The sequence below is a fragment of the Rhodotorula toruloides genome (assembly GCF_000320785.1).
Source record: "Rhodotorula toruloides NP11 unplaced genomic scaffold Scaffold2, whole genome shotgun sequence".
In the NCBI taxonomy this organism is placed as follows: domain Eukaryota; kingdom Fungi; phylum Basidiomycota; class Microbotryomycetes; order Sporidiobolales; family Sporidiobolaceae; genus Rhodotorula; species Rhodotorula toruloides.
In genome coordinates, this window is record NW_015622962.1 from 1234220 (window position 1) to 1261223 (window position 27004).

The window sequence follows — 27004 nt, forward strand, 5'->3', positions numbered from 1 at the left end:
AGTTTGGTTGGACCGTTCAGGCGGGTTCCTAGAAGCTCTAGGGCAGTCTAGCGGTAATTCTAGCGAGTCAACGGGAGCTGTCGAGCGGTGTGGACGGTGCCAACCCGCTTCATCTCCTCGACCGCGAACCTCTCACCAACACCGCACGCTCACTCAGCTGATACACCGCTTGGCCGCCCAGCTACACCCTAGCTAGCCTCTATCACTCTCACGTAAACCGCCCGAGCTTGTCCGCCCTTCTCCCGTCCTCTTCTCGTCCCCCTCCTCCGACTCTCCTTCGCCGCCAGCGCGATGGCCACGAACCCGCAGGACCAGCGAAATCAGGATGCGACGTGCTACCTCGTGAGTCCGCATATCTCTCGTTCGTCACCTGCCGCTTCAAGCGGTTGGGTCGTGTCGAGCAAGTCGCGCGGACTGACATCTCTCGGTACGCTTTGCGCGCAGGGCAACTTGGACGAGCGGGTGACCGACGCGTTGGTATGGGAACTGATGCTTCAAGCCGGTCCAGTCGGTTCGTCCCCTCCCCTTCCCTCTCTCCCTCTCCCACTCGCTGACCCTTCGGGTACAGCCAACGTCCACCTGCCCAAAGACCGCATCTCGATGACCCACCAAGGGTACGGGTTCTGCGAGTTCTTGACCGAGGAAGACGCAGAGTATGCGTGCAAGATCATGAACCAGATCAAGTTGTTTGGAAAGCCGATCAGGGTCAACAAGGTGCGTGTTCCCTAGTCCTTTTGCTCTCGTTGCGCAGAGCTGATGGGTGTGCATGCGACAGGCCTCGAGCGACAGGAAGCAGCTCGATATCGGCGCCAACCTCTTCATCGGCAACCTCGACCCGAATATCGACGAGCGCATGCTCTACGACACCTTCTCGGCGTTTGGCACGCTCGTCCAGCCTGCAAAGGTGCGTGCCTTCACTTCACACACGTGTCATATCCGCGCTGACACACCTCGTGCTCGCAGATCTCGCGCGACGTCGGAACAGGCGCATCAAAGGGCTTCGGATTCGTCTCGTACGACTCGTTCGAGGCGGCCGACGCAGCGATCGAGTCGATGAACGGCCAATTCCTGATGAACAAGCCCGTGACCGTCTCGTACGCGTTCAAGAAGGACGGAAAGGGCGAGCGACACGGAACTCCCGCCGAACGACTGCTCGCCGCCCAAGCGAGGAAGAACAACGCCCTTCCTGCCGCTCCGCTTCCCCCTCCTGCAGGATACATGCCACAGCCTATCACCCCGGCCGCTCCTCTCGCAGGCATGCCTCCCCCTCCCCCTCCTCCAGGCGCATACGGCGCGTTCGGCGGCATCCCCCCTCCTCCTCCTCCTCCCGGCTTCGCAGCATCTCAAGCACCTTACGCCCCTCCCCTCCCCGGCATGACAGGTGGGATTCCTCCTCCGCCGCCGCCGCCTGGGTACCTCACCGGCGCGAACGCGTACGGTATGCCCCCTCCGCCGCCTGGATTTGGCGCGCCTGCAGGTTACGGTCAACATCCGCCGCCACCTCCTCCTGCAGGGTTCGCATGACCGCCGAGTGATTGTAGATTGTCGTAGGCTGTCAACTCGTGTCTGTACCGATCTCTCGCTGGGCCGTGAGAGTTTGGGAGAGACAGACGTGCAGTGCAAAGACGACAAGGAAAAGATGCGATAGATGCGACAGTACAGAGACAGATGCGAGACTCTAGATGCGGCACAGACTGGACAGATAGCCTTCCTCCTCACGCCTCCGACTGATCCATTGAGTCGCGCGGTGGCGGACTCGCCTGCGCTGCACTCGCCGAACCTGGCTCAGGCGACTTCGGGTCGCTCGAAGCAGGCGACGACCTTGCCCTCTCCGCCTCGAGCTCCTTGGCGATTTTGTGCAACCCCGAAGGCGCCATCACGGCCGCCGATGCATGCGAGACCGTCCCTCCCGGACTCGAAACCTTGGGTACCCCGTTTCCGTGGTTGCTCGCAGGCTCAGGACTCGGACTCGGCGGCCCGCTGCGAGTCCCTTTCGAGCTTGTGCTCCGATTCGAGCCAGACGAGTTCTTTCGACTGCCGCGACCGAGTCGAGAGGTTGGGAGTTCGAGCTCGAAGGGGAGGCCGGAGCCGGAGGAAGGAGGGGGAGGGACGGGCGAGGGACCGTACGAGGCGGCTCGTTTCGCACTGGAGCTGTTGAGCGCCGAGACGAGCTCGGGGACGAGGATGGGTTTCGAGACGTAACCGCTGCGAGGTGGGAAGCGTGAGCATTGAACCTGGAGCGAGGGAGGGAAGCGGGACATACTCGGCGCCGGCGTCGAGGCATTTCTGACGATCTTCCGCCATCGCATTGGCGGTCAAGCAGACAATGGAGGGTCTGATGGACCGAAAAGGTCAGCCAGCGAGCTGGAGCACAACAGCAAGCAACGCACCGTTGCACTGGATCCGGCATGAGCTCGATGATCCTCCTCGTCGCCGTCAGCCCATCCATGCGAGGCATGTTGAGGTCCATCCTGCAAGCCATCCCAATGTCAGCTTGGCGAAGCATTCCCTGCGAGTGAAAGGTCGCACAGGATCAGGTCGTAGCGCTTGCGCTGCGCCTTCTCGACAGCGGCGAGACCCTACAATGGCGAGAATGTCAGATCAAGGGCAGGTTGACGACACCGTGCGCGTGAACGCACATCTTCGGCGACATCGCACGAATAGCCCATCCGCTTGAGCAGGTGGCTGATGACCTTGACGCTGTGAGAGAACGTTTCGTCAGCGCGAGTTTAGCCAGTCTGCGAAAGCGGACGCACTTGATCGGGTTGTCCTCGGCAACGAGAATTGCGAGTGGATTCCTCGTCGCAAGGTTGGTCGGGAAGGCGGGACTGCCCGGCGCAGGTGACGATACGCGAGACGATTCGCCGGCGGGAAAGACGAGGCGAAGGGTGTGATGGAGACGGTTCCGCTTAATGGGCTTGATGAGGAACTTGCAGTCGAGCTGGCGCATCTCTTCGTAGATAGGAGAGCCCATGCGAGTAAGGGCGATGGCGGGCGAGTCGAGGCCCTTCTGGCGCAGGCGGCGGAGTAGGGTCTGCGCGGCGAAGGAAGGGAGAAAAGCGTCGACAATGACGAGGTCGTACGGTCGCTTCTTCTGAGCGGCATCGTTCGCCATGGAGAAGGCGTTGTTGTGCTCGGCAGGGGCTTCTGGAAGGAGCCCGAAGGAGGTGAGGAGCTGCGAGAGGACCATGCGGCTCGTCGCGTTGGCGTCGACGATGAGAGCGCGCTTGCCGATGAGGTCGCGGTTGGCGTTGCGGGCGTAGGGGTCCTTTTCGGGGGCGGACGATGCAGGCGCAAGCCACACCACCGTGAAGGTCGACCCGACGCCGAGCTCTGATTCGACAGTCAGGTCGCCGTCCATCAGGCGAGCCAGCTTGCGACTGATGGCGAGCCCGAGTCCGGTACCGCCGAAGTTGCGAGACGTCTCGGCGCCCTCCGCCTGCGAGAAGACGCGGAAGAGCCGGCCAAAGTTTTCCTTGGCGATGCCGATGCCTGTGTCCTTGACGCTGATGCTGCACAATCGGCGCTGCTGCCCTTTCTCGTCGGGGTCGGCTGGGCGCGAGGATGCTGTGACGGTAATCTCGCCGTCCGAGCAGAACTTGACGGCGTTCGAGAGGAGGTTGACGATGATTTGTCGAAGGCGAGCGAGGTCGCCCATGATGTAGATGTCGCCTTCTTCGATGAGCAGAGCAAGCTCGACCGATTTCGTCGCTGCCCGTTCGGCGACCATGTCCATCGACGACTCGATGACTGCGCGAAGATGGACCGGCTCGTACGTCAGCTCGAGGTGGTCGAGCTCAATCTTGCTGTAGTCGAGAATGTCGTTGATGACGACTAGGAGCTCCTGCGAGCTGTTCTTGATCGTCTCGACGTAGTCGGTCTGAACCGGCGTGAGTTGCGTCTCGAGCAGCAGACTCGAAAGGGCGACGACGGCGTTGAACGGCGTCCGAATCTCGTGGCTCATGTTGGCGAGGAACTGCGACTTCATCGCCGTCGCGCTCTCCGCGATCTCCTTCGCATGCCGCATCTCAGCCTGCGCTCGCTCCTTCTCCGCAACCTCGGCCTGCAAGAGCGCGTTGTTATGCCGCAGCTCGAGCGTACGGTCGGCGATCTTGGTCTCGAGGTTGCGGTTTGACGCCTCGAGCGCCGCCTGCGATCGCTGGAGGTCCTGGTTCGTCTTCTTGAGGTCTTGCACGAGTCGAGCCTTCTCGATCGTGGACGCGGCTTGGCCGGATATGAGCGAAAGGATCTCGAGCCGGTCAGGCGTAAAGGCGGTCGTTGTCTGCGAGTTCTCGAGGTAGAGGACGCCGATGATGCGCTGCTGGGACGCGAGGGCGAGACACAAGATCGACTTCGGCTTGCGCGCCTGGAGGTAAGGGTCTTGAACCGACTCTCCCAACGCGTCAAGCGTGTTGACCACCATTTCCTTGGAGCGCGCGACATAGTTCAGCACAGCGCAGGGGTCTGCGGATGGTTTATCAGTTGAGCTGTTTTAGGAGGAGTACGGCGCGCTTACAGCGTTCAGGCTGCGAGTCGATCGCGTCGGTACGGCGCAAGTGCTGGACTTCGCTCGACTCGGACCTCGCGATCGCCTCGGCACACAGCGTTCCGTTCTTGTCAAGCACCAGGAGGCACATCTCGGCGCCGGCGGTTCGCAATGTGAGGTTCAGGAGCTTGGACACGACGCCGTCGACCGACAGTTCGCCCGAGATGACGCTGGAGGCCGTGACGATCGTCCGCAAATCGAGTTCGGTCGCGAGTTGCGAGCGGGCGTAAATGTCGGAGTGATCGATACTTCTCGAGTGGCTAACCATGTCGGCGTCGTGGTGCTCAGAATGCGAATGCGAATGCGAATCGTGCGAGCCGGTCGAAGGGCGGCGCTGGACCTTGGCCTCGTTCATCCAGCTGTGCAGCGAGTGAATCTCCTCCGCAGCCCTCGACGAGGCTGAACCGATAGCCTGCTCGGTCGAATCTGTCGAGGAGGAACCCTTGGTACTCGCGTCGCCGAGCTCTCCCGCCTGCGCCAGGTCGGTGCTGAGCGGAGGCGTGTTCGCCGGTATAGGCTGGTGCGCAGACGGCAGGACCGGTCTGGCCGGGAAGACGAGCGGATAGTCGGCCTCCATTTTCGAAACCTTCGGCGCGCAGCCCCAGGCGGCCCAAAGCGCGTGGGCTTCGATGAGGTAGCTGGGAAGAAAGACTGTCAGTTCCTGAGCTTCGAAGCGGAACGAGATTTGCGCACCCGGCTCTCAGCTTCACGTTGCCCAGGTAAGATGCTGCACGCTCGTTCATGCAGGCTGCGAGGTGGACCATCCGCTGCGCCGTCGCGGCCGCGATTGCTTCGTCATAGAGCTGGAGCGCCTCGACTGCCGGTCCGCTCACGCGCTTCTGCTCGGCGTCGAGCATGAGCTTGAGCGGCAGGAAGTTGTCGGGCTGGCCTTTCGCGAGGTCATCCAGAAGGACGTGCGCTTCGCGGACGTGGTCGCGCTGTTCCGACGAAAGGGCGTCGTATTGCTCGTAGAGCGCGACAGCCTCGAAGAGCTGGAAGAAGGCTGGGTAGATGAGGCCTTGACCGCCGGACAGGTGGTTGCGACCGATCGCGATGGATTCGTTCGCACGAGTCGAGTCGCCGAAGAAGATGGCAATCATGAGTCGGAGCATGTGGAAGAGCAGGATGGTGAGCGAATCTGCGGAAGCGTACAGTCAGCGAGTCGTCCTGGTAGCGGCGAAGCAGTTAGGCTCGTACAGCGTCGCTCTTGGCAGACATGATAGTCGTCAAGGCTGAACGCTTCCCCGTCGAGCTCAAGCGGGTCGGCGGCACGGCCGAGGAGGCAGAGGACAGCCTGCTGGACGACACCGATGTCTGTCCGAGCAAGGCGTACCGTCAGTTGGATCGCCGAACGTCAATGAGCGCGCTGTACTCACAGGTCGTGCTCAACTCGTGGCGGAACTTGCGGACGAGGACAGCGTAGCGCTCGATGTTGCTGCCGATCTCGGAAAGCGAAACGCCTGCCAGCAAGCTGTACGAGCAGAGCTCTCCGCAACCGAAGCCCAGGTACTCGGCGTCCCGGTACTCGATGCCGTACGAGACCGCTTGACGGAAGGTGGCAAAGACGTCTTCGAAGGGCGTCGACCAGACGGCGACGTGGCTCGAGAAGACCTTGTACGTCGGACAGGCGAGAGGCGAGCCGCCATGCTTCTCGAAGAAGGAGATGGCCGCCTTGCCGTATGCGAGACTTTCGCGCTCTTGTCCGAACTTGGACCGGACGAGGATGGCGTGAAGCGTGAGACAGAAGGCGCCAGCGTCGTTGTAACCGTTCTCCACGGCGATGCGAAGAGACAAGGAGGAGAGGGCGCCGAGCAGGTCGATCCGCACGAAGTAGACGGGCGGGACGAGGGCGGCCAGGATCGCTTGGCAGCCGGCAGCGATAGGGTCGACAAGAAGCGGGACCTCCGTGAAACGCTGCTCCTGTTTGAGTGCTTGACGGTCAGCATGCATTCCAGCTGACATGAGTGCAGCTCTGCGCACCTTGACCGTCTCGACGTCCAGCGCCAGCTTCTCGCGAACCTCCACAATCAAGGCTTCGGCTGCCTCCGCCGTCTCTGGGAAGACATGCCCCGCCATAGCCAGTCCCTCGCGACCGACGTCGATGGCCTTGGCCGAATCACCAGTCGCAGATGCGCAGCGAATTGCGACGGCGTAGACTCGCAGCTTGGCGACGGTGTCTCGCGAGTGCTGCAGGAAGACGCGAACGTACTCCTGCGCTGCGCCGTAGTCGCTGCAGATGGAAGAGCATCAGCGGATCGCACAGGGGAAAGATGCTGGACCTTGCGCACGTCAAGGAGTATTCGACGTTGACGAGCAGTTCGACGACCTTCGACATCAAGTCGTACTGGCCGACCCAGCCTCCCACGCCGAGCAGGTCCCACGCGATCTGGAGGTAGTTGCGCGCCGCCTCGAAAGCAGTAGACGAGTTGGCCTTGCGGCCAGCGAGGTAGTTGTAAAAGGCGAGCTTGTCGCGTTCTTCGGTTGTCGCGAGGATGTCCATGCCGTAGTCGAGCTGCTGCACGAGGTCGAAGACGCTGTCGTTGATTTCCTCTTCGGTGAACGCGGCGACGAGGCGTTGGCCGATGGTATAGTGCAACCCGCTTCGGGCCGTCTTGGGGATGAGGGCGTAAGCGGCCTGCTGGCATCGGTCGTGAAAGAAGCGGTACGTCTCCGGGACGGGCGGTTTCTGCAACACCGACTGCTTCCGCCGCTGCAACTTGGGTCGGAGGAGCTCGACAGCCATGTTGATGCCCGTCCCTCCCTCGGTGACCGACTGTCGTCGCCGCAAGTTCGGCGAGCCGGGCACGATACCCTGCGCCTCGAGCGTCGCAACTTGTTCCGGGTCAACGGGTACCTCGCCGAACGGCACCATCAAGCCCTCCTGGACCGCGTCCTGCAGGTCGCGCGAGATCTCTTCGAGCGTCCGACCGGCGGCCTTGGCGAGCGTGACGGCGTTGAGGTCCTCGTTGCCGAGGCAGGCTGCGACCTTCAACGCCGCCTGCGTCTGCGCCGGGTACTTGCCCATCTGCGCCTGGAGTAGCTCGACGACGTTCGTCGACACGGACTTGGACGCGATCAAATCGAGGTCGTACTCCCACACCCCTCGCGAGAAGTTGAACGAGAACAAGCCCTCGGCGTTGAACGCTTTGAGGAGTTGCGCGACGAAGAGAGGCGAGCCGTTTGTCCGCTCCAGGATGAGCTCGCTAAGCCGCTGGATGCTCGCGTCGACACGGTCGGTACGTGATGGTGAATGCGCCGAGCCGCTGGACTCGGAGGGGTTCCGCAGAGCTTGCGAGATGAAGGAGGAGATGTTGGCGACATTGAGCGGTTCAAGCGAGACGGTGAGGGGAGGAGAAGGGAGTTTCGCGAGCAAATCGGTCTCGACGATGTGATCGGGGCCGACTTCATTGTCGCGGAAGACGCAGAGAAGGAGCATGAGACACGCCGTCTTGGACGAGAGCGGGTCTTCGCCTTCGTCAGTGCCTAGCATGGCGAGTGAGCGGATGAAGACGAGGTCGGATAGGGTCGACCACTGCAGGTCGTCTGCAACCGAAAGGTGTCAGCAAGGCTGCAGAGAGAGGAAGGAAGAAGAAGAGCACACCGAAGACAACGACGAGCGGCTTCCCCGCCCTCGCAAACGCCCTCAGCACCTTCTGCACGACGCCCCTGAACCGCTCCTCGCTCTCCTGCGGATTGAGCACCGGAACCTGCGGCTGTTTTTCGAGCCATCCCGGCTCGAACAGCTGCTCGAGCGTTGGAAGGACGTCGGCAATGACGCGGGCTTCTTTGCCGAGAGCGCGGGTGAGGCGGCGGCGCCACACGGCGAGTTGGGCTTCGGGTTCGGAGAGAAGCTGGCGGAAGAGGCCGGAGAGGGACTGGGTGATGGCGAAAAAGGGGACGGGCGACTTGATCTGATCTGCAGGCGGAATGTCACGAAAGTCAGCGAGACGCCAAAAGGCTTGTGCAAAGGGCCAGTCGACGCACCGAACTTGACGCTCGTAAAGTGCCCTCGCGTCTCCGCCGCCGGCGCTCGTAGCGTCTCGATCAAGCTCGTCTTGCCAATGCCCGAGTTGCCCTTGACGACGACAACAGCCGGCTGGGTGCTAGTCTTGACGCGCTCAAACGCGTCCCGCAACGCTCGGATGCTCTCGTCTCGACCGAAGAGCATCGATGCGGGCGGGAGGCGGAAATAGGCGGCCTCGTCGAGCGAGCCGGGGACAAAGTCGGCGCCGAGGTGGCCCAAGTCGGTCGTCGAGGCGCTCACGGGCGAGGCTTCACGGCCTCCCGCTCCACTGCCCGACCCAGATCGCCCGTTCTCGCTCGATCCAGTCGCAGAGGACAAGTTTGCGTGCGTTGGATCTGGGCTGCTGTAGGCAACAACGAGCTCCTTGACGCGCTCGAGGTCGACGATCAATCCCTGACTGGTCTGGTACCGCGCATCGGGACTCTTCTCGAGCAGTTTGGCGACGATGAGCGAGAGGGCGTGCGGGACGGACGAGTCGACGGCGGTCATGAGAGGCGGACGGCGGGCGATGTGCGCATGGACGATCTCGAGCGGGTCGGTCGCGTCGACGAAGGGAACTTGGCCGGTGAAGACTTCGTAGAGGGTTGCGCCGACCGAGTAGTAGTCGCTCTGGTACCCCGCCGTCTTGCCAACCCGCCCCGAGCATTCAGGCGCGAGGTAAGGCAGACTCTCCTCCTTCATCCCGCGCTCCCGAATCGGCGTCGTCTCGATCTCCGACGCCGAAGCCGACAAAGTTGACGCGAACGAGCACGAAAAGTCGTGCAGGTAGACCTGGCCAAAGTTCGAGTTGGAGACGGTCGTGGGTCGGATCGAGGCGTGCACGATGCCGACTTTGTGGATGGAGGCCATGAGGCGGACAAGTTGGATTGCGTTATCGATTGCGCGGACGAGGGCGGTCGGGTCGGTCCAGTAAGGCGCGGGAGGGCGGTTGCGGAGGTGGTACGTCTCGCTCCACATGCGGAATTCGTCGTTCGCAACGACCAGCATCGAGCCGTACCGCCCGTTCTCCCTCGCCAACACCTTCGTGATGTTCGAAATCCCCGCTGCGCGCAGCTTTCCCAACAACGCCGCTTCGGCCTTGAACTGCGCCGCGACGCTGGGTCGACCCGAGAGACTGAACTTGAGCGCGACGCGCTGGTCTCCCCGCGCGGTACTGATCGCCCGACACGCGACGACATCGTCGTAATGCGTCGAGAGGACCTGTACGTCTCGGTATCCCTCGAGCCGGATCTCGTCGCCGGGCGAGACGGAACCCGAGTCGACTCGCTCGCTACCTGCGCTCGATCCGCTCGCCCTCGACCCGCTTCCGACGGGCGGAGTAACCGTCCAATTGACGGACGCCGCGCCCGTCCCGCTGCTAGTCGTCTCGTTCGAGGTTTGGCTCGCCAAGCGCGGCCGCTTCGAAGGACGAGGTGCGTCTCCCGCTCCCGCTCCTCCGGCTGTTCGAGTCGTACCGTGAGGATGAGGGTGGTGGTGGTGCGGATGGTGGTGATGCGAGTGCGAATGAGGCGGATGCAGCGCCGAGGTGGGTGAAGGCGGAGGAAGGAGGAGGGACGAGGTCGGCTCGGCGGCGGGCGCGACAAACGGGTTCGCGACACTCAGAGAAGCCCGGCGAGTCGTAGAAGAGGTAGAAGGCGCAGGTAGTCGACTGTCGATGCCCAACCCGAGTGTCCCGCCTTCCGCTGCTCCAAGTCCATCCGCCCCGTCCTCCCCCATACCTCGTCCGTTCGATCCGTACGAAGCGCTCAGGGGGCTGTGAGGGCGCGGAGAAGGCCCACGCAAGCCGGTTGGCGAGAGCTGCGTCGAGAGGCGCCGTCGCTTATTGTCTGTCGACGAGGAGGACGAGGGAGGCGGTGGAGGCATGGCCGGCTCCGGCTGACGCGCCTGCGAGCGCGCTGTCGAGCTAGGGACGGTCGGAAGCAGTAGTCGAAGTCAGGCTGAGCAGGGAGCCTGGGAAAGCGAAGCCTCGATCTTCTCTGCGATGAAGCCGGCGGACAGCGAGATAGGGGGCACAGCGATCCCTTGCCGTCGTTCTTTCGGATTCAACAAGCGAGTGCGCACAGAAGCGAGATAAAGAGCCTCGAACGTAGCAATGAGGGCGGAGCAGACTCGGGAGCAAGCCGAGCAGGAACTCGAGGACGACGTCAAAGTCCCGTTTAACCGACTGCTGATGTTGGCTGATGTGAAGCGTCGATTCCTGCGCATGCACCGGTGCCCTACGCCCCTCCAGCTGCCTCCCCACCCGCAAACAGCCCAAAGTCCTTGATCTCGAACGCCCTGATCGCCTCCTCAAACACCCTCCTCGCCTCCTCCTCGCTCCTCTCCTCTCCCGTCTCTCCATACTTAACCGGCCAGTTGACACACAACGTGACATCCGCATCTCGTTGTGGGATACGCCACAGAGCGAGGAGGATCAAGACGGTGTCGGCTTCTGAGGCTGGGCGGTTGAATTTCGAGATTGTTTGCAGGCCCGAGAGGACGGCGGGACCGAGGATGGTTGGCAGACCGGGACCTTGGGGATTGGGAGCGGACGGCGAGGAGGGGAGCGAGACGGAGGTGACGGAGGAGGAGAGGGCCGAGTTGTCGTGTGCGAGGGAGGAGAAGTGGAAGCTGCGGACGGCAACAGTGGGCGGTATCAGCGGCGAGGGTCGTTCCCAGCCTCGAGTAGCTCTGCACAGCTTCTTATACCTCCATCGTCGCCCCACGGAGAGCGCGAACGCACCGGACAGCCCGCTCGAGGTCGTCTCCTGCGCCGTCGTCCTTGACGAGTTCGAGCACCTCTGTGATTAAGCTGAGGTCCGAGTCGGGTGCGAGGAAGACTTCCTGTGTGTCTGGCACCTGTCGCAGGTCGCTGTGCGTGCGTCGAGGGTGAGCAAGGCGGTGTCGATGACGAGGCGGCGAGCGAGGACGGGCTCACCTCGCGTCGACGAAGGTGGGTGGGATGGTGGTGGTGATTGCGCCTCCGTAGAGCTGTCTCTGTGCCATCCTGAGCGTTACAGCGTGCGACTGAGCAAGTTGAGGGATGGTTGACCGTCGCGTCGCCCTCGTCGCCTCGCACAACACTTCGCCCGCGACTGTCTGCCTTCTCTCTCGCGCTCTCACTCGCTCTTTCTCACGCTCGAGGGACGCAGTGCACTTACAGCCACGCTCAGTCGACTCACCCACAGTCGCCCACACGGCAGTCCAACCCGCGCACCTCCTCGCTCCCTCCTCGACTCGCAACCAAACACCACCCCGTCAACCCGCCCACACACCTTCGCCAGCCTCAGTACGTCGCCAGCATGCAACACGCGACGCACTCGTATCAGTACACCTACTCGCAGGCACGAGGAGCGCACCCGCACGCCCAGTTCCCCTCGTACGCCTCGGCTCGCCCACTCGACTCGCTCCAGTCGCCCTCGCCGCCCTTCGTCCGTGCAGCAGACCCGCTCGCCCTCCCTCTCTCGTCGTCTCCTGCACCGCCAGGGACGCGCGACAACCCCCTCATCCCGAAACGACGCCGGCGGACGACGCCCGCCGAACTCGCCCAACTCGAGCACTCGTTCGCGCTCAACCCGCGCCCGGACCCGATCGAGCGCGCAAAGATTGCCGAGAGGCTGGGAATGACGGCGCGCGCCGTGCAAGTCTGGTACCAGAACCGCAGGTGCGTGTTTGCCCTCCCTTCTCCTCCTCGCGCTTCAGTGAACACGGGAACAAACGCGGGGTCACGGGCGTCGCGACCCGCGCGTCTCTCTCGCTCAACTCGAGAAGGACCTCGACAATGTTCACGCACGAGTACTGACGATGCTACGACCCGTCGCGCGCAGGCAAAAGGAGAAGAAGGACTCGACGCCGTCGTCGACCTTCTCTTCCGCGTCGTCGATCGCCTCGTCCGGATCCGACCCGAAAGACCTCGACGGCGTCGCGCTCTCGTTCTCCTCGTCGCCCATGGGTAGCCCAGCCCTCCCACTCTACCCGACAACCGCGCCCGTCGCCGTTCCTCACGCGCTCAAAGCCCTCGCACCGAGTCGCGAGCTGTACTCGTCGGCACCCGCGTCTGCGTCACTGACGGCCGCCGCCAACAAGGAAAATGCTGGCGTGTACACACCGTCGGGCTGGAGCGCTGCGGCGCAGTCGTCGTCGGGACGTCTCTCAGCCGCCGCCTTCCTCGCTGCCAACTCGAAGCCCGCCGCTCCTTCTCCCGCTTCCGCGCCCGCGCCCATGCCAACCTACCAGTACTCCTACCCATCCGGTCCCTCTCTCGGCTCTTCGCACCCCTCCTCTGCCCAAACATCCTCCTCAACCGCCTCCTCAGACCCCTACAACGTCCCCTCCGTCTACCTTCACCGCCCTCACAACGCCTCCATCATCGCAGCAAAGAAGCACGTCAGGCGCCGACCGCTAGGATCGCACGCTCCGCTCGCGCGCACGCCGAGCCTCAAGAATACGTTCGAGTGGCCGCCTAGTCCGCCTAAGGCGCTTGGTGCAAGGGCGAGCTTGGGCGAGGTTGCGGAGCGGAGTGGGAGGAAGGGTGGGAACGACCAGGAGGATGAGGCGGTGAGGGGGTTGTTTGCGCATGCGAAGGGCGAGACGGTCGCTCTCCGCGCCAACGCACAGCGCAAACGTTCTACGACGCCGACCTCGTCCTCCCTCTCGGTCCCAACCACGACGACGACGCTCGAGACAGCCGCCTCGAAGCCGATCATGACGCCCGTCTCGAAGGCTCGCGCAAAGGACGAGTTGTTGAGGCACATGGAGAGCGATCCGCCTACGGCTAGTTCGCCTGCTGGACCGCCTGCGTCTGGCTTGACGAGGCGTGCGCTCGAGGCGCGGGACAAGCAGGACGCGGAGGACGAGGAGGTGGATCAGTTGGCGAGTGATGGGGAAGAGGAGGTGCGGATGCAGGCGGCGCGGAAGCCGGCGCTTGCTAGGTCCATGTCGGCGTCCTTTGCGTTCTCCGCCTCGAAGGGCAACTCGGTCCCGCCGTTCCAGCGCGCCCAGTCGCTCGGCCGGACCGTCTCGCTCGGGTCCTCCTCGACCGCGACTTTCGGCGCCGTCTCTTCCACCTCGACGACGCTCGATGCGCTCGCCTCTTCAGGCTCGAACGACACGCCGTCCGCCTCGTCCCGCGTCGGCGCCGGTCTCGCATGCGCCATCGAAGCTCTCGGCCGCAAACGCGCCCGAATCCTCGAGACCCAAGCCTCGCTCCCTCCTCCCGCTCTCGTCCCTCCACCGACTACCGCAGCGCCCGTGCGTCACTCGGCCGTCCTCGGACAGCGCAAGAGCGCCAAGAACAACGTCTTTGTCTCGCAGGCCAAGTCGTTGAGGTTGTTGTCTGGCGGACGGAAGGGCGCCGCGGGATTGTCGCTCGACCTCTCCGGCGCGGTCACCGCGTCGTCCGCGCCTACCCGCGCACCGCAGCGGAAGAAGCGCCGCGTCTCGAGCGAGTCGGTCTCGACGGCTACGACGATCGGAGAGGACGACCTCGCCGAACTGAGCTTCTCGTCCACTTCGACTACCTCGACGGTCGACTCGCTCGCGACCATCTCGGATGACGCCGAGTCGACGTCCGGCGTCATGGGCTACTTTGCGTTGCCGGTCTCGAGCGCGTCGGCCACGGAGGACAAGGCGCCCGAGGATGAGCAGCGCGAGTGTGCAGAGCTGTTGCTCGGGCTCGGCGGGTTCTGTTGAGTGGACGGATGGACGACGACCGGCGACGACTTCGCCTCGATATACCCTTTCTTCACTACGACTTTCTCTCTTCTTCCTCGCCCCTTTATTTCTCCTTAATCTCGGCTCACATACAGCGCACAAAGCGCCCTCCTTCCCCTCTCTCATCAAACATGGTCGATACCCCTTCATCCGCACGATCCTGCCAAGGATCGCGCTCGATCTCCCCCCGGTCTCCTTATCACGACTCGAAACAAACGTAGGTTGGTGATGTACAGTGAAGTATACCCCGTCTGGTTGTTCCACCATTGCTGAGCGGATGCATGCGTGAGCGTGCGAGCAGGTGAGGTGAGACGGTAAGAATCAAGCGACATCGTCCCGACGTAGGTGAGCGAGCGGGTACAGTGACGGAAAGCGCCCGGTGGACAGCGAACAACGAGTAGACGTCTCCTAGCAGGCTGACGGTGCCAGCGACGCTGTCAGAGGGCGTCTGCGACTGCTCGAAGAGGGAGAACGCAAGCGAGCGTGCCCACAGCAGCGTCGGCCCGTACTGCGGCGGTTCGCGCGCATGATACCGCTCACACAGCCCTTGAATACCACTCACGAGCCACCTCAGCCCGTCCCCTGCGCCGCGTCGGACTGGACACCCTCGCGAATCTCGGTTCGCTGATGAAGGTAGGCAGAGAAGCTGAGGCTGGGGGAAGCGTGCGGATGGGTTCGGCAACAATCCTCGGCGGTCTGCAAGCAATTCGAGCGCCCCGGCGAGCCCGCGGCGCGGTGCGCGGCGTTCAGGCGATGACCAACCCTCGGAACACCTCGCTCTCGCTCGTTGACACCGCACGGTCCACTTCTACTGGCTCATCCTGGCTTTTCTGAACGGCTTACGGCTCCTGGGTAGACGCGCAATGTCTACCTACACACTCGAACAGGCTATCAAGCCTTCGCGCGCTTCGATTGTGTCGACGCTGAGTGGCGGCAAGGCGCGGGAGGAGGACGACGAGTTGCCTGACTACATCTCGCCTGAACCGAAGAATGCGGCAGAGAGACGGGACTGGGAGCGGATGAGCTCGCGAATGGAAGGTGCGCCTCGCTTTCCCTCTCTCCCCTCCCTTCCTCCCGAAACTGACCTCGCTGTCGCTCCCTGCAGGCTTCCACGCGTACTGTGAGCTTTGCTTAGGGCTGCCTCACCACTCGCATCGCTGACGATCGTACTGCAGTCCGCCATTCGTTTCGGCAACTGTTCGAGTTGTCAGACGGCAGCTTCAACGAGCGCGGCATGACCGTGCGGGATTTTATGCGCCTCGCAGAAGACTTCCTGATGCATCTCGAGTTCCATCACAGCATTGAGGAGCAGTGCGTTGCCGTTTCCTGCCTACTTTGTGTCAATGACGCTAATCCCTCCTTTTCACGCAGACACATCTTCCCCATTCTCGCGAAGCGCATGCCACAGTTCCGCGTGGATCATCAAGAAGAGCACGACACTATTCACAAGGGGATGCACGAGCTGAGGTGGCTTGCGAAGCGGTTCAAGCTGGACCCAACTGCCTATTCCCCCGACGAGTTCCGACAAAACCTCGTCTCTTGGGGTCCTCTCCTTTTCTACCACCTCGACGCTGAAGTCGCGAGCCTGAAGCCTGACATCCTGCGGCGGTGTGGGTCCCTCTTTGCTTTTCGGGTCCTCCGCTCACATGCTAACCCTGCTTCTCTCGCAGATTGGACGCTCCAGGAGGCCAAGCACCTCCCCATGTAGACTGTACACCACGCTGCGACCCTGAGACTTGTTGTCTACCCTTGTTATACTACCTCCGTTGTTGACGGGATTTTCCTCAGCGAGACCTTCGCATCGTCCACTCGAGCTACAAGACTTAGCTAGTAAATCGTGTCAGCTACTCAATGGTTACTTGCCGTTATACCTCGGCCCATACGACGCGTGGCGAGCGTCGCTTATTCAGACTTGGCCTCATCGAGTCGAGCTCGCTTCGTTGCCTCACGCTCTCTGTCTCCCTCATCCCGCTGGTGCTGGTCTGAGGCTTTCCTACCGTCGCTAGAGCTCGTATACGTGAGTTATCGCTCTCTGCCGAGTCCTGCGATCCTCCCACCCTCTCTCGCGCCGTCGCCGCCGAGCAGTGGCTGTGGGAGGCGTGCACGAGTTGCAGGAGGTCTTGCGGGCTTGTCGATCGACCAGCAGTGCTGACAAGGTGTTTTGATTTCACCCTCACAGGCGCCGACTCGCAGGACTCGCTTGCGATCCAGCCACACCTTCCTCTCCACACCCATCTTCACTGCCTTCGTTTCCCCTCGTCGACGCCAACATGGACCAGCCTGTCGCTATCGACCAGTCTTCGACGCACCCATACACCTGCCTCTCATGCCAGCTCGCCTTCCCCGACGCCCACTCGCAGCGCTCGCACTACCAGCAGGAGCTCCATCGCTACAACAGCAGGCGTCGCGTGGCTGGTCTTGCACCCGTCTCGCAGGAGCTGTTCGATGACAAGGTCAAGGAGAGGACGACGCAGCTCGGTGCGGTGAACGAGCAGGAGGAACAGCCGAAGAAGCTGGCGTGCAAGGCGTGCAAGTGAGTCGCTTGCTTCGCTCGGTCCCGGTGGCGCCAGTCGCACGTGTCCCAGGCGCCGCGACTTGGTGTCGCCCTGTGCTTGATAAGCAGCGAGCACTTCTCGTTGACGCTCCCGCTCTTCACAGCAAAACCTTCGCTTCCGCCGCGACTCTCGATGCTCACCAGAAGACCAAGAAGCACCGCGACGCTGTGTTGAAGGCGGCTGCCAAGGTCAAGGTATCGGACCTTGCCGCCAAGCCCGCCGAGGAAGACGAGTCGATGGCCTCTCCCGTCCCATCCACCTCGACCTCTCCTCCTCCCGCTCAGGTTCCGACTGCTACCGACGCCGACGTCCGCTTCGAGTCGTCCGGCGACGCCGACCTCGACCGCCTCGTCGCCAAGCGTCTCCAGTACGCTCCGCCCATCCCCGTCACCTCCTGCCTCTTCTGCACGCACACCTCGTCGACGACGCAAGCGAACGTCGAGCACATGCGCGCTGCGCACTCCTTCGTCATCCCTGAAGAGGAGTACCTCGTCGATCTCGAAGGACTGCTGCGGCGTCTCGGTGAGGAGGTTGGGACATGGAATGTCTGCGTGTACTGCGGGAAGGGCTACGGCGGGAACATCGATCTCAACCAGGAGCAGGAGTTGTCGCAGGATGTGCAGAAGAAGAGGGCGACCAAGGGCATCGAGGCTGTTCGGGCGCACATGCAGTCGAAGGTGCGTTCCTTCGTCTCCCTCTCGCCTCTCCGCCTGCAGTGCTGATCCGCTCTATCGTTCTCGCTACGCAGTCCCACTGCCGCATCAAGTATGACACGGAAGCGGCGCAACTCAACATTGCCGATTTCTACGACTTCCGTCCCTCGTACCCCGACTACGAGGAGCGGCAGAAGCGCAAGGCCGCGAGGCGCGCTGCCAAGGCTGCGGCGAAGGCTGCTGCGTCTGGCGCTGCGGAAGGATGGGAGGATGTCGAAGATGAGGAGATGGCTGATGGGCAGGAGGGCGAGGATGTCGAGGTCGTCTACCAGGAGGGATCGGACGATGACTCGTCCGAATCGGACAGCGACGACGAGGACGAGGGAGTGCCCGGCGGAACGTCAGTCACGTACGGTGACACGGAGTACGAGCTCGTCCTGCCGTCTGGCGCTCGCATCGGTCACCGCGCGCACCGCCGTGCCTACAAGCAGAACATCCTCCCCTACCTCGACGGCACGCCCTTCAAGGCACCCGCACACGCATCGCAGGAGGAGAAGAAGCCTTCGCAGCACTCGCAGGCGCTCCTCTCGCTCGTCCCGGCCATGAAGCGCGACCGCACCCACGCTCCGCCTCTTCACTCGGCTGCGCTCGTGCCCGCCAAGGGTGCTGGCAGGGGCGCGAACGGCGAGGTCATCAAGGCGCGGAATAAGGGTGAGGCAAAGCAGGCGGGCAAGGCGACGAGGGAGTTCCACGAGATCCGCGCGCACCAGGACCAAGCGTTCGTGCGCGGCATCCGGGGCAACAACCAGAAGCATTTCCGCGACCATCTCTTGCAGTAGTCCTCGCCCTCTCGTTACCCCTCATCCTCTCTTCCTTCCAGCAATCGAGGCGTTCTCTCGACTCGAAGCTCTCGTGTGAAGCGCTGAACTGCGGTTTTGGGATTGCGAGGGAGAGTGTCTGTATCTCGTTCTATGATGCGAAGGGGTCGTGAAGATAGGTTCAGAGCTCGTGTGGGTTGCCGTCGACCTTCCACCATCGTCTGCAGGTGGGAGTGAAGGTGAGCATGTTGCGGAGGAACGCGGCGCGAGGAATGCGACGCACGGCATGCAGGAGTAGCTGTAGAGCATGCGAGATCGCGGATCAGCTTCGCACAGAGAGAGGGAAGCGAAAAGCGAGACGGACCCGTCCGTGTCGAACGAGTTTTCGGGGTAGCACTCGCACTTGCCGTTGTCGTGGAAGAGCTTGCGGTTCTCTGCGAGTGTGTACTGGTCAGCAAGAACTGCCTTAAGGAGGAGGGAGAGCAACTGACGAGGGCAAGTCTGGTACGGGTTGTGTCGGTAGGATCTGCGCGGCACGGCTCACGAAAGGTCAGCTTGAATGTTGATGGCGAGCCACGCCGCGACGAAGATCGCTCACATATCGTAGAAGTTGTGGATCGCGCTTTGAGGCAAGAAGAGCGCGGCGGCGAAGGAGTGGACGGGCGCTGCGGGGAGAGAGACTTAAGCGCAGGTCGTGATGGGCGTGGGTGAAGAACGACAAACCGTCTCCCCATCGCTCATAGAAGAAGCCGCCTTTCCCGTCGAGGAATTTGAAGTACTGGAGCGGTGAAAGCGAGAGGAGTGTCAACGAGAGTCCCTTTCGCGTGCAAACCGAGGGAGATAAGGCCACGTACGTCCTCGTACGGCTGAGAGCGCCAGAACTTGAGCGAGCCGATCTCAAAATTCGACCAGAAATGGCTGGAGTTGGCGCATTTCGTCAGCCCTGTCGTTCCCCGACGATACGGACTCGCAAACGCACCAAAGATTCCAGTCTCCGTCCTGCAAGCCCTTCTTCTCGTCATCGACGAGGAATCGAATCGTGTTCTCTGGGTGAATGTAGTCAGGATGCAGGCGGGCAAACTCGCGCGTTGCGTCCCAGAGCGTCTCAACGGTTCGCAGGTATTCGTACTGTTCGTCGAAACTGTCAGTGCGTCCGCCGCCAACGAGAGATCGGAGAGAGCGCACCAGGACGATCGTGAAGCCGTAGACCTTGTTGTTCGCCTCCATCTGCAAGAGACCGCTGTCAGCTTTGAGCGGGGCTTGCGATGCGTCAGGAGGAGCTCACGAAGTGGAAGACGTCGTAGTCGATGTCGCAGAAGAGCTCGACGCCCGGCTCGACTCGCCAGTACCAGTCGAACGACTCGAGGATCTTTTGCTTGAAGAAGAAGCCCGAGTTGAAACGGCACATATGCCGGTACGATTCAGAGCCGCCGTACTGATAGCGTCAAGAGGGAGAGGAGCAGATAGGCGGGTAAGTGTGGAGAAAGGGAAAGAGAAGCAGGCGAGGCAGAGAGTCGGGTAAGGTCAGCGATCGCGGCTGGGTGAAGGCAACCGAGAACTTAACGCACGATGACGTTCTCGTTGACCATCTTCTGCCGCTCGTCGGCAGCGTACGTCTGGTTGATCCACTCGGGATAGCTCCAGTGCTCCTTGGGTATTTGGGCTGTGGTCAAGATCGGAGGGCAGTCAGTCACGGCAGTCTCCGCAAACAACAACGAATGCGAGATGAGTTTGACGCACCAAAGAACACCTCGCTGCGGGTCATCTTCATCACGCCTACCTTGAAATCCTCGTCGAATGGCTCGTCGTTCAGAAAGACCCACTGCGCACGCCAGCCTTGGTCAGCACATGCCTGTGAGCGACTGGAACGAAGCGAACTGACAGGGTAGCCGAATCGTCGGTTGAAGCGGGACTCGACAGAGCGCATCGAGTCTCGCATCGCTTCCCGCTCACCATTCCGGACGAGGGCGACGAAGGCGGCATTCGCTCGCTTGAACCTGCAGTGAACATGGTCAGCATCGTCTCTTGGGTGCCACAACGAGCCAACACAGCTGGCAGATCCCAGCTTTGCGAGCGCGAGAACCGTCCGAGGAAGCGAGACGCACGGATTCAGCGCCGCTGGGTACACCTCGGGCGGCATCATCTTTCCCGTCTTCTCGTCCTTGACGAGCATCGGTTCCCGCAATCCCTCGTTCTCAGGCAACTCCCTCCAACCCGCCCCACTTCCTGTGTAGCCTTCCCATGATCCGCCCCCGTCCGCTGTCGAGCTTGAGCCGCCAAAGCCTGGTAGCCACGACGCATACGTGCCCCATTTGCCCCGTCCTTCGGTCCCTGCCAGAGGATACCCTCGAACCGACCCTCCGCTGCTGCGTGAATGCAGCGCAGTCCCGAGCAGCGAAAGCACCAAGAAACCAGCTAGGACGGCGACGCCAAGTCGGACTGGTCGAGTCTTGAGCGGGCGCGATTCGAGGAACTGCTGGACTGGGGCGGGGAGGCGGTCAAGGAGGTTCGTGAGGACGTTGGAGGATGACGGTGAGGAGCGGCGCGGCGGCGGGTCTGTCGCGCTCGTTGGGAGCGGCGTGTAGGCTGGCATCGTCGCAGCGAACACTCGTCGAGCTCAGCGGGAGCAAAGGAGGAGCGCGAGGTTGGTGAACGAAGGAGACCTTCGCAGCGGACCCATCCCAGACGACTGCGAGCGCGATAAAGCTTTGCAAGGGCGTTTTGTCGAACAGCAGCAAGCAAGCAACGAGCAGCGTCCATCGCTGCGGAACATCCAACCGTTACAAGCTGGAGACGAAAGAAGGAGGATGCAGGAGGAGAAAGAGGACAGGGTCGTCTCGGGGTACGTCCAGAGGCTTCGGGTATGGAGGAAGACATGGGTGCGCGTGAATAGGCGACATGCGGAGAGAGGGAAGAAGGAATGCAACACGAGGTTCTATCGAGATGAAGGAAGGGACGGGAGACGAACTATAGACGGTTCCAGCCGACTAAGTACAGACCGCAGAAGAGGTGAAAGGAGAGAGTACAACTCAGTGGTATGGCCGCGCGCCAGGCGGGAGAGCGCCAGCCCAGGGAGACGAGCCGTCCATTGGGAGGCGGTAGTCGAACTCTTCCGGGTTCGCGAGGTCGTCCGTCGCGCCTCGCTGAGACGGCTGGCTCTGGTGCAGAGACGAAGGATGCGGGACATAAGTCGATCCAGCCGAGACGGGCTCGTACGACGCAGGCGAGGTCGGCTCGTAGGCGTATCTTCGCGGATCTGTTTCGTAAGGCTGCTCGTACGGGTTGGCGTACGGGTCGTAGGGGTGTTGTGGTGGCTGCTGGTGCGGATGAGGCGCGATGGGCGATGCAGCGAGGTACTGGGCTTCGTGCGCCTGCGCAGTCTCGAGCGTTTTGTCGCACGAGTCGCCGCCGGGACTCGAGCCCGCATACGTTGCGGTGTCAGGCGAAGTGCCGTGCAGCGCACCGACGACAGAGTCGAGTGGCAATCGGAACGGCTCGACGAGCGGTGCGCTGCCGTCTGCCGTGCGGAACTCGCTCGTCTGCTGCTCCTGCAGCCGGTACTGTTCCGCTCGCTGTCGTCGCCGTCGTCGAACGAGGAACCAGGCGACAAGAGCGATGAGGACTGCGAGGACAACCGCGCCGATCACGCCGCCGACGATTGCGCCGACCGGTGTTGACGAGTCGCCGCTCGTGGCAGTCGCCGGGAAACATCTGTCGACCCGGTTGAGCTGCGACATCATGGCTTGCTCGACGATGGATGACTGGCCGTTCGAGTCCGTGACGAAGACTGGAAAGCTCGAGGCGAGTTCAGGCAGATTTCCAGCGGAAAACGGAGCGGCGGGGACGCACGGTGAAACTGTTGTCCCGCAGGCACAATGTTCCGCAGGTTGACCCGCTTCTTCGTCACACCCGTGACGTTCGCGTACAGTCCACTCGTCCCAGCGACGACGGACAAGGTGTATGGCGAGGTGCCGCCTTTGATGTTGACAATCACCTCGTCGCAGGGCTGGTCCATCGGGGACTCCGAGAACGAGACTGGGAGAGACGAAGGTTGGTCGACCAGCGTGCAGTTGGTGGAGCCGGGGACGAATGTGTCTGCCAGGCCAAGGGTCAGCACGCTTTCCTCGCTTGACGGCGCAGGAGCAGTCAAACTCACAGCCGTCGACGTAGCCTCCCGAGTTGTTGGCTGCATCAGTCATGGCGAAGCCGATTCGCGTGCCCTACGACTCGTGTTCGTCAGCGAAGAAGTCGAGCAGAAAGTGACTAAGCGCGACGCACGGGAGGGTACGCCGCCGACCAGGCAAACTGATCTCCGATGCCAACTCCCGGTAGTGTCGTTGTTACGGGAGGGTAATTCTCGGGCATAGCGGTGAAGGAGAGTGGGAAGGTGGGCTTGACTGCCGACCCATTGTTCGGCGCGACGAAGACTTGGAAGCCGGCGCATTGCGGGATCGCTTTAACAGTGTCGTCGTAGGTCGCCCAGAAGAAGGAGATTGGAGGGGTAGTTGGCGAAACGAGCGTGTCCCTGTGAAGCGGATCAAGGGATGTCAGCAAGGACGGTCGTCGGAGACAGAGTAACGATCAGACGCACCCGCTGGTTCCCTTGGTCTCGTTGGCGGCCTGCAAAGCACAAGACGGTGTCAGGACAGCGTCCTTCAGGTGAGCCTGCCTTGGTCCCATCCTCTGTGGACCCTCCGTCGCGCGACCAGGAAGCTCGACAAGCGCTCCGCCGACACGTTCAGTGCGCCCGGTGGGGAGTCCTCCACTGTAAGAGAAGCTTCAGGACGAGACGCACCTGCGCTGGCAGACAAGCGACGGCGAGAGCCGCAAGGATGGCACTCGTCGCCGTTCGCATGGCGGAGCGAGATCGACGCGTTGGCGGTGAGGATTCGCAAGGCGTGCGTGACGCGCCGTTCAGGCAGAGTAAGGACAGCACAGCAAGCAGACACGAACCACAGCGCGAGTGACGGAGATACGGACGCTGGTCGACCTCGCTCTTGACGAGGAAGACCCCTTCGACCGGCGCATACACGCTCTACTGGAAACGATGCACGCGGTGCTGAAGAAGGACGCGCTGCGACGCTGGTGCCACGCTCAGGCGTGCTACTGCGCTTCTCGCTTGCTCGTACTCGCTGCCACGGCCTTATCGCACCTCGTCAGACTCGAGTACCCGCTCCTCTCCTGCGAGGCCGTGGAGCAGACTCTGAGGAGCTGTTGCAGGCGCGTACGACCTCAACTACGCAATTGTCTCGAGCTGACCCTTTCGGCGGCGAAGCAGCCCTCAAACACCGTCACTCCCGCTCGAACTCCTCCCCCTTATCCTCTCGAGCTTCTCCTCGGACGCCATAGACGCCCGCGAAGTCTACGTCGAGCGCACGGCCTTCTACAGTATGTGCGCACTCGTCCACCGGACATGGACGCAGATCGCTCGCCGACTTCGAGCCGAGGAGCTCTTCGTCTCGAGAACGTCGGACCCGCTCCTCCGTTTCGTGCTGCCCAAGCCTCCCGATGTCTCTGCTCTCCGCATTCTCGTCGTAGACTCGTCCTTCCCCGAGAACTCGATCGTGGCACAAGATCTCTACCCGTTGTTCGCGGTCTGTCATAACCTCGTCTCGCTGTCCCTCATCGACATCCGCCACCTGGAGCTGGGCTCCCTTTCATGCCTGACGGGCCTGGTCCGTTTGCACCTCCACAAAGTCGTCATCCTCCCTCGCAGCGTGTCGACGCCCAGCGCAGAACCCGAGTTCTCCCTCCCCCGACTGACGCATCTCTCCCTCTCCACCATTGCATTCGGCCGCTGGCTCCCTACCTTCAGCCAAGTCCTTGACCCCGAAGCACTCCCGTCCCTCGAGGCAGTCGAGCTCTGGGACTGCGAGCTGGGCTGGTCGTTCTTCCCGCCGGGCTCGCACACGATCCGCACCTTTCCCAACATTACCTCCCTCAGTTGCGACATCTCCGCCTGGCCGCTCCTCCACCTCCAGCAGCTGGACCTTCCGAACCTCAACCTCCTCAACCTCTCACACCGCACGCTCGGCGACTTGATCAACCCGGAAACCGTCGCGCGATACCTCCCGAACGGCGGACGGCTGCCGTTCCCCATCAAGCACCTCCGCATCGAGTGGACAGACCCGGCGATGCTCTCCCACCGCCTCGACAACCCGCTTCCCTACGACTTGGCGCTCATCTCCGACTGCGCCTGTATCATCCAGAACTCGCGGCGCGAACCGCTCTTCAAGGGCCTCGAGAGCATGACTATCCCGCCTTTGACCGCCTCGTACGCTCGCACGCACTTCCGGCACTACTATACGGAACTTGGGGTTCCGGTCGTGCAGTACAGTGAGGACGAGATTGAGCGGAGTTCGAGGAGGGAGGCTAATTCTGCGTGGTTCAGGAGCGGGTTCTGGAGGGAGGTCGAGAGGCGTTCGAGGGACTAGAGACGCGCGCTCGTATCTATCGTCTTTATTCAGCTCTATATGAAGTATCTTTATCTCGTTTTCTCCATCGTCCTGTATTGCCTCGTCCCATCGTGTCCTCTCCCTTTTTCCGCAGCTATCCTTATCGTTCGAATGCAATCTATGCGTGCAATACAGCCCTGCGTCTCCACACACCGTCGTCCTACACTTCTTCCTCCTCCTCCCCTTCCGAGGGCGACTCAAAATCCGACCCAGACTCGACTTCCGTCTCAACCTCGCTTTCCGCTCCATACCTGTTCCTCCTGAACGCTCCAAACGCCGCCGCCGTCTCATAGAAACGAACCTGGTTCTCAACGGGCGTCAGCGTGCGTCCTGCAGCAGCGGACCGAGTCGAGCTAGTCTCGTACTTCACGTCCGCACCACCAGCAACGCCTCGGGCCACCAAGGCAAGTCGTAAAGGCCGAGACTGACCTTTGTCCGTTGCTGTTGCGGCTCGTAAGGCGTGGTATAGTACGTCCGCTTGATGATCCAGACGCGGTTGCGGTAGCCGATTTGGCGGAGGGTTGGGTGGCATCTGCGTGGAGCGGGAGGGAGGTGAGCTTGCGAGCGAGACGGAGGAGAGGAAGAGGCGTACTGTTCGGCGACAGTGAGGACGTCGTCGGCTGACACGCTTGCCCGCTGAGAGAGAAGATGAAGGGTACGGAGCGAGGAGAGCGGGGCAAAGGACGCGGTGAGGCGAGGCTGAGGGCGCAAGTTTGGTCAGTCCAGTCTGGCGGAGAAAGCGCAACTCCAATCCGCCTCACCAGGTCAAAGTCCGCACCCAGATGCAGAACTAGATTCCGCAGCTCCTTCGCACTGTGCGCCAAGGCCTCGATAGCCTCGACGGCGATCAACACGCCCGAGACCTCAAACTTGCGCAACTTCGCCCCAACGCTCGCCGCGAGCGACTTGACAAAGTCGAGCGGCAGGACAGGCCATTCTCGCTGGCCGGTACTTGAGGCGCCGGAGTAGTAGAGCGTGAAGGCGGTGAGGTTCGCGGTTGATTGGAGGAGGGTCTCGAGCGCTGGGAAGAAGGAGGGTAGAGTGAGATGGCGAGGACCGGGGTGGGTGAGCTTGATCGAGCGCAGCTGCGCGAGTGATGGTGCTGCGGAAGTGAAGAAAGAGGGATGGAGGTTGCAGGCTTCGATGGCGAGGTGGCGGAGATGCGGGAGAGTCGGGAGGAGGTCGAGCAGTGGAGCGCCAGTAAGCTTCGCACAGCCGGCAAAGGCGAGCGACGTGAGACGGCTATTGGCGAGCGAAGGCGCGATTGCGCGGACGACGGTATCGTTGATGGCGTTACTCTCGCGGCAGAGGACCGAAAACTCCTCGAGCAGGAGGATGTCGGTCGACGTTGTTCCCGCCCAGTCAGCTTGAGGAGCAACCTCCTTCTGTCGCTTGAAGAAGGAGGGAAGGATGTCGGCGATGTTGCGGTCGGGCAGGATGAGGGAGAGCGAGCGGAGAGGTGGGAGCCGGAGAAAGTGGTCGGCGTCCCATGAGCCGGGCGAGAGGTTCGTATGCGCGTTGCACTCGAACGAGCGCAGCCGTCGAAGCGAGTTGATGGCCTGGAAGACGCTGGAGGCGGAATTGTCAGTTCAGCTTCGCCTTTGACCTCGACTGTAGGCAACTCGGCCCACCGGTCCGTCAACGCTCCTTTGCGCGTCCACACAAGCTCCTCGCAGTTCTTGCAATTGCGGATCATCCGGATGACAAGCCATTCCGTCTCGAGGCGTTCTTTCAGGATGAGCGAGAGCGGGTAGACGCGGACTTCGAGCTTGCGGACGAGTTGGGCGAGTTGCGCGTTGTCGGCTAGGGTCTGGAAAAGTAGGGGTGCGATGGCCTGTCGAGAAGAGCATGTTTCGACGTCAGTAAAGCGGCGGGACGTATGGGGTGGACGGCCCGAGGAGAGTCCTCCAACGGCTGGAAGCTCGCTACGTGGCTGCGCATCCTGCCAGAGATCCACACAACGCACCAGGTCTCGCCCAAACAGCCGCACATGCGCAAAGAGCAGTCGCTGCCCCACCTCCCTCCAACTTCGGCAGACGAGGCAAACGGCGTACAAGTCGCGGCGGGCGAGGAGCGGTTTGAGGATGAGCGGGAGGAGCTCCGATGGGAGGTCGCTGAGCTCGAGGGGCATCTGAGCGGATCAGGCCGTCGAAGTGAGCGAGATGGGCGGAGGTCGAGGGAGCGAGCGGGCGACGAGGAGGCGGCACGCTCATGCAAGACCGTTCTGGGAGTGACAGTCTGCCTCTCCTCTGTGCAGAACCA

At 62.3% G+C, this 27004-nt stretch overlaps 10 protein-coding genes across 10 annotated transcripts; 5 read left to right on the top strand and 5 right to left on the bottom strand.

Moving 5' to 3' along the window:
• Positions 1-291: 291 nt before the first annotated feature.
• RHTO_03182 (splicing factor 3B subunit 4) lies at positions 292-1524 on the top strand (the record flags this gene model as incomplete). The annotated part of the gene is made up of 5 exons (XM_016416853.1): positions 292-342; positions 445-511; positions 569-714; positions 776-904; positions 964-1524. 5 exons carry the CDS (start codon positions 292-294, stop codon positions 1522-1524), a joined length of 954 nt encoding a protein of 317 aa, XP_016276572.1.
• Positions 1525-1715: 191 nt separating this feature from the next.
• Positions 1716-10433, bottom strand: RHTO_03183 (RTA-like protein, two-component response regulator; the record flags this gene model as incomplete). The annotated part of the gene is made up of 14 exons (XM_016416854.1): positions 1716-2205; positions 2264-2335; positions 2391-2471; positions 2530-2579; positions 2640-2700; positions 2757-4464; positions 4517-5184; positions 5240-5684; positions 5744-5860; positions 5923-6466; positions 6527-6776; positions 6835-8089; positions 8148-8462; positions 8531-10433. The coding sequence occupies 14 exons, from the start codon at positions 10431-10433 to the stop codon at positions 1716-1718; spliced, it is 7959 nt and encodes a 2652-aa protein (XP_016276573.1).
• Positions 10434-10786: 353 nt separating this feature from the next.
• On the bottom strand, positions 10787-11555 carry RHTO_03184 (Ran-binding protein Mog1p; the record flags this gene model as incomplete). The annotated part of the gene is made up of 3 exons (XM_016416855.1): positions 10787-11180; positions 11293-11421; positions 11488-11555. 3 exons carry the CDS (start codon positions 11553-11555, stop codon positions 10787-10789), a joined length of 591 nt encoding a protein of 196 aa, XP_016276574.1.
• A 296-nt stretch (positions 11556-11851) lies between these two features.
• Positions 11852-14240, top strand: RHTO_03185 (homeobox protein YOX1/YHP1; the record flags this gene model as incomplete). The annotated part of the gene is made up of 2 exons (XM_016416856.1): positions 11852-12213; positions 12377-14240. The coding sequence occupies 2 exons, from the start codon at positions 11852-11854 to the stop codon at positions 14238-14240; spliced, it is 2226 nt and encodes a 741-aa protein (XP_016276575.1).
• Positions 14241-15124: 884 nt separating this feature from the next.
• Positions 15125-15969, top strand: RHTO_03186 (uncharacterized protein; the record flags this gene model as incomplete). Its single annotated transcript, XM_016416857.1, has 5 exons — positions 15125-15299; positions 15367-15381; positions 15437-15572; positions 15633-15871; positions 15932-15969. 5 exons carry the CDS (start codon positions 15125-15127, stop codon positions 15967-15969), a joined length of 603 nt encoding a protein of 200 aa, XP_016276576.1.
• A 562-nt stretch (positions 15970-16531) lies between these two features.
• On the top strand, positions 16532-18308 carry RHTO_03187 (zinc finger protein 622; the record flags this gene model as incomplete). Its single annotated transcript, XM_016416858.1, has 3 exons — positions 16532-16794; positions 16920-17493; positions 17565-18308. 3 exons carry the CDS (start codon positions 16532-16534, stop codon positions 18306-18308), a joined length of 1581 nt encoding a protein of 526 aa, XP_016276577.1.
• A 160-nt stretch (positions 18309-18468) lies between these two features.
• On the bottom strand, positions 18469-20880 carry RHTO_03188 (alpha 1,2-mannosyltransferase, glycosyltransferase family 15 protein; the record flags this gene model as incomplete). Its single annotated transcript, XM_016416859.1, has 14 exons — positions 18469-18508; positions 18571-18585; positions 18652-18721; positions 18779-18813; positions 18886-18952; positions 19011-19065; positions 19142-19205; positions 19267-19415; positions 19473-19514; positions 19573-19722; positions 19856-19950; positions 20028-20109; positions 20170-20284; positions 20393-20880. 14 exons carry the CDS (start codon positions 20878-20880, stop codon positions 18469-18471), a joined length of 1467 nt encoding a protein of 488 aa, XP_016276578.1.
• Positions 20881-21316: 436 nt separating this feature from the next.
• On the bottom strand, positions 21317-23142 carry RHTO_03189 (uncharacterized protein; the record flags this gene model as incomplete). Its single annotated transcript, XM_016416860.1, has 6 exons — positions 21317-22074; positions 22137-22382; positions 22444-22507; positions 22566-22812; positions 22879-22907; positions 23083-23142. The coding sequence occupies 6 exons, from the start codon at positions 23140-23142 to the stop codon at positions 21317-21319; spliced, it is 1404 nt and encodes a 467-aa protein (XP_016276579.1).
• Positions 23143-23334: 192 nt separating this feature from the next.
• RHTO_03190 (uncharacterized protein) lies at positions 23335-24721 on the top strand (the record flags this gene model as incomplete). Its single annotated transcript, XM_016416861.1, has 2 exons — positions 23335-23507; positions 23566-24721. 2 exons carry the CDS (start codon positions 23335-23337, stop codon positions 24719-24721), a joined length of 1329 nt encoding a protein of 442 aa, XP_016276580.1.
• Positions 24722-24902: 181 nt separating this feature from the next.
• RHTO_03191 (F-box domain, cyclin-like domain containing protein) lies at positions 24903-26873 on the bottom strand (the record flags this gene model as incomplete). The annotated part of the gene is made up of 6 exons (XM_016416862.1): positions 24903-25043; positions 25172-25274; positions 25335-25441; positions 25504-26311; positions 26374-26576; positions 26709-26873. 6 exons carry the CDS (start codon positions 26871-26873, stop codon positions 24903-24905), a joined length of 1527 nt encoding a protein of 508 aa, XP_016276581.1.
• Positions 26874-27004: the final 131 nt, after the last annotated feature.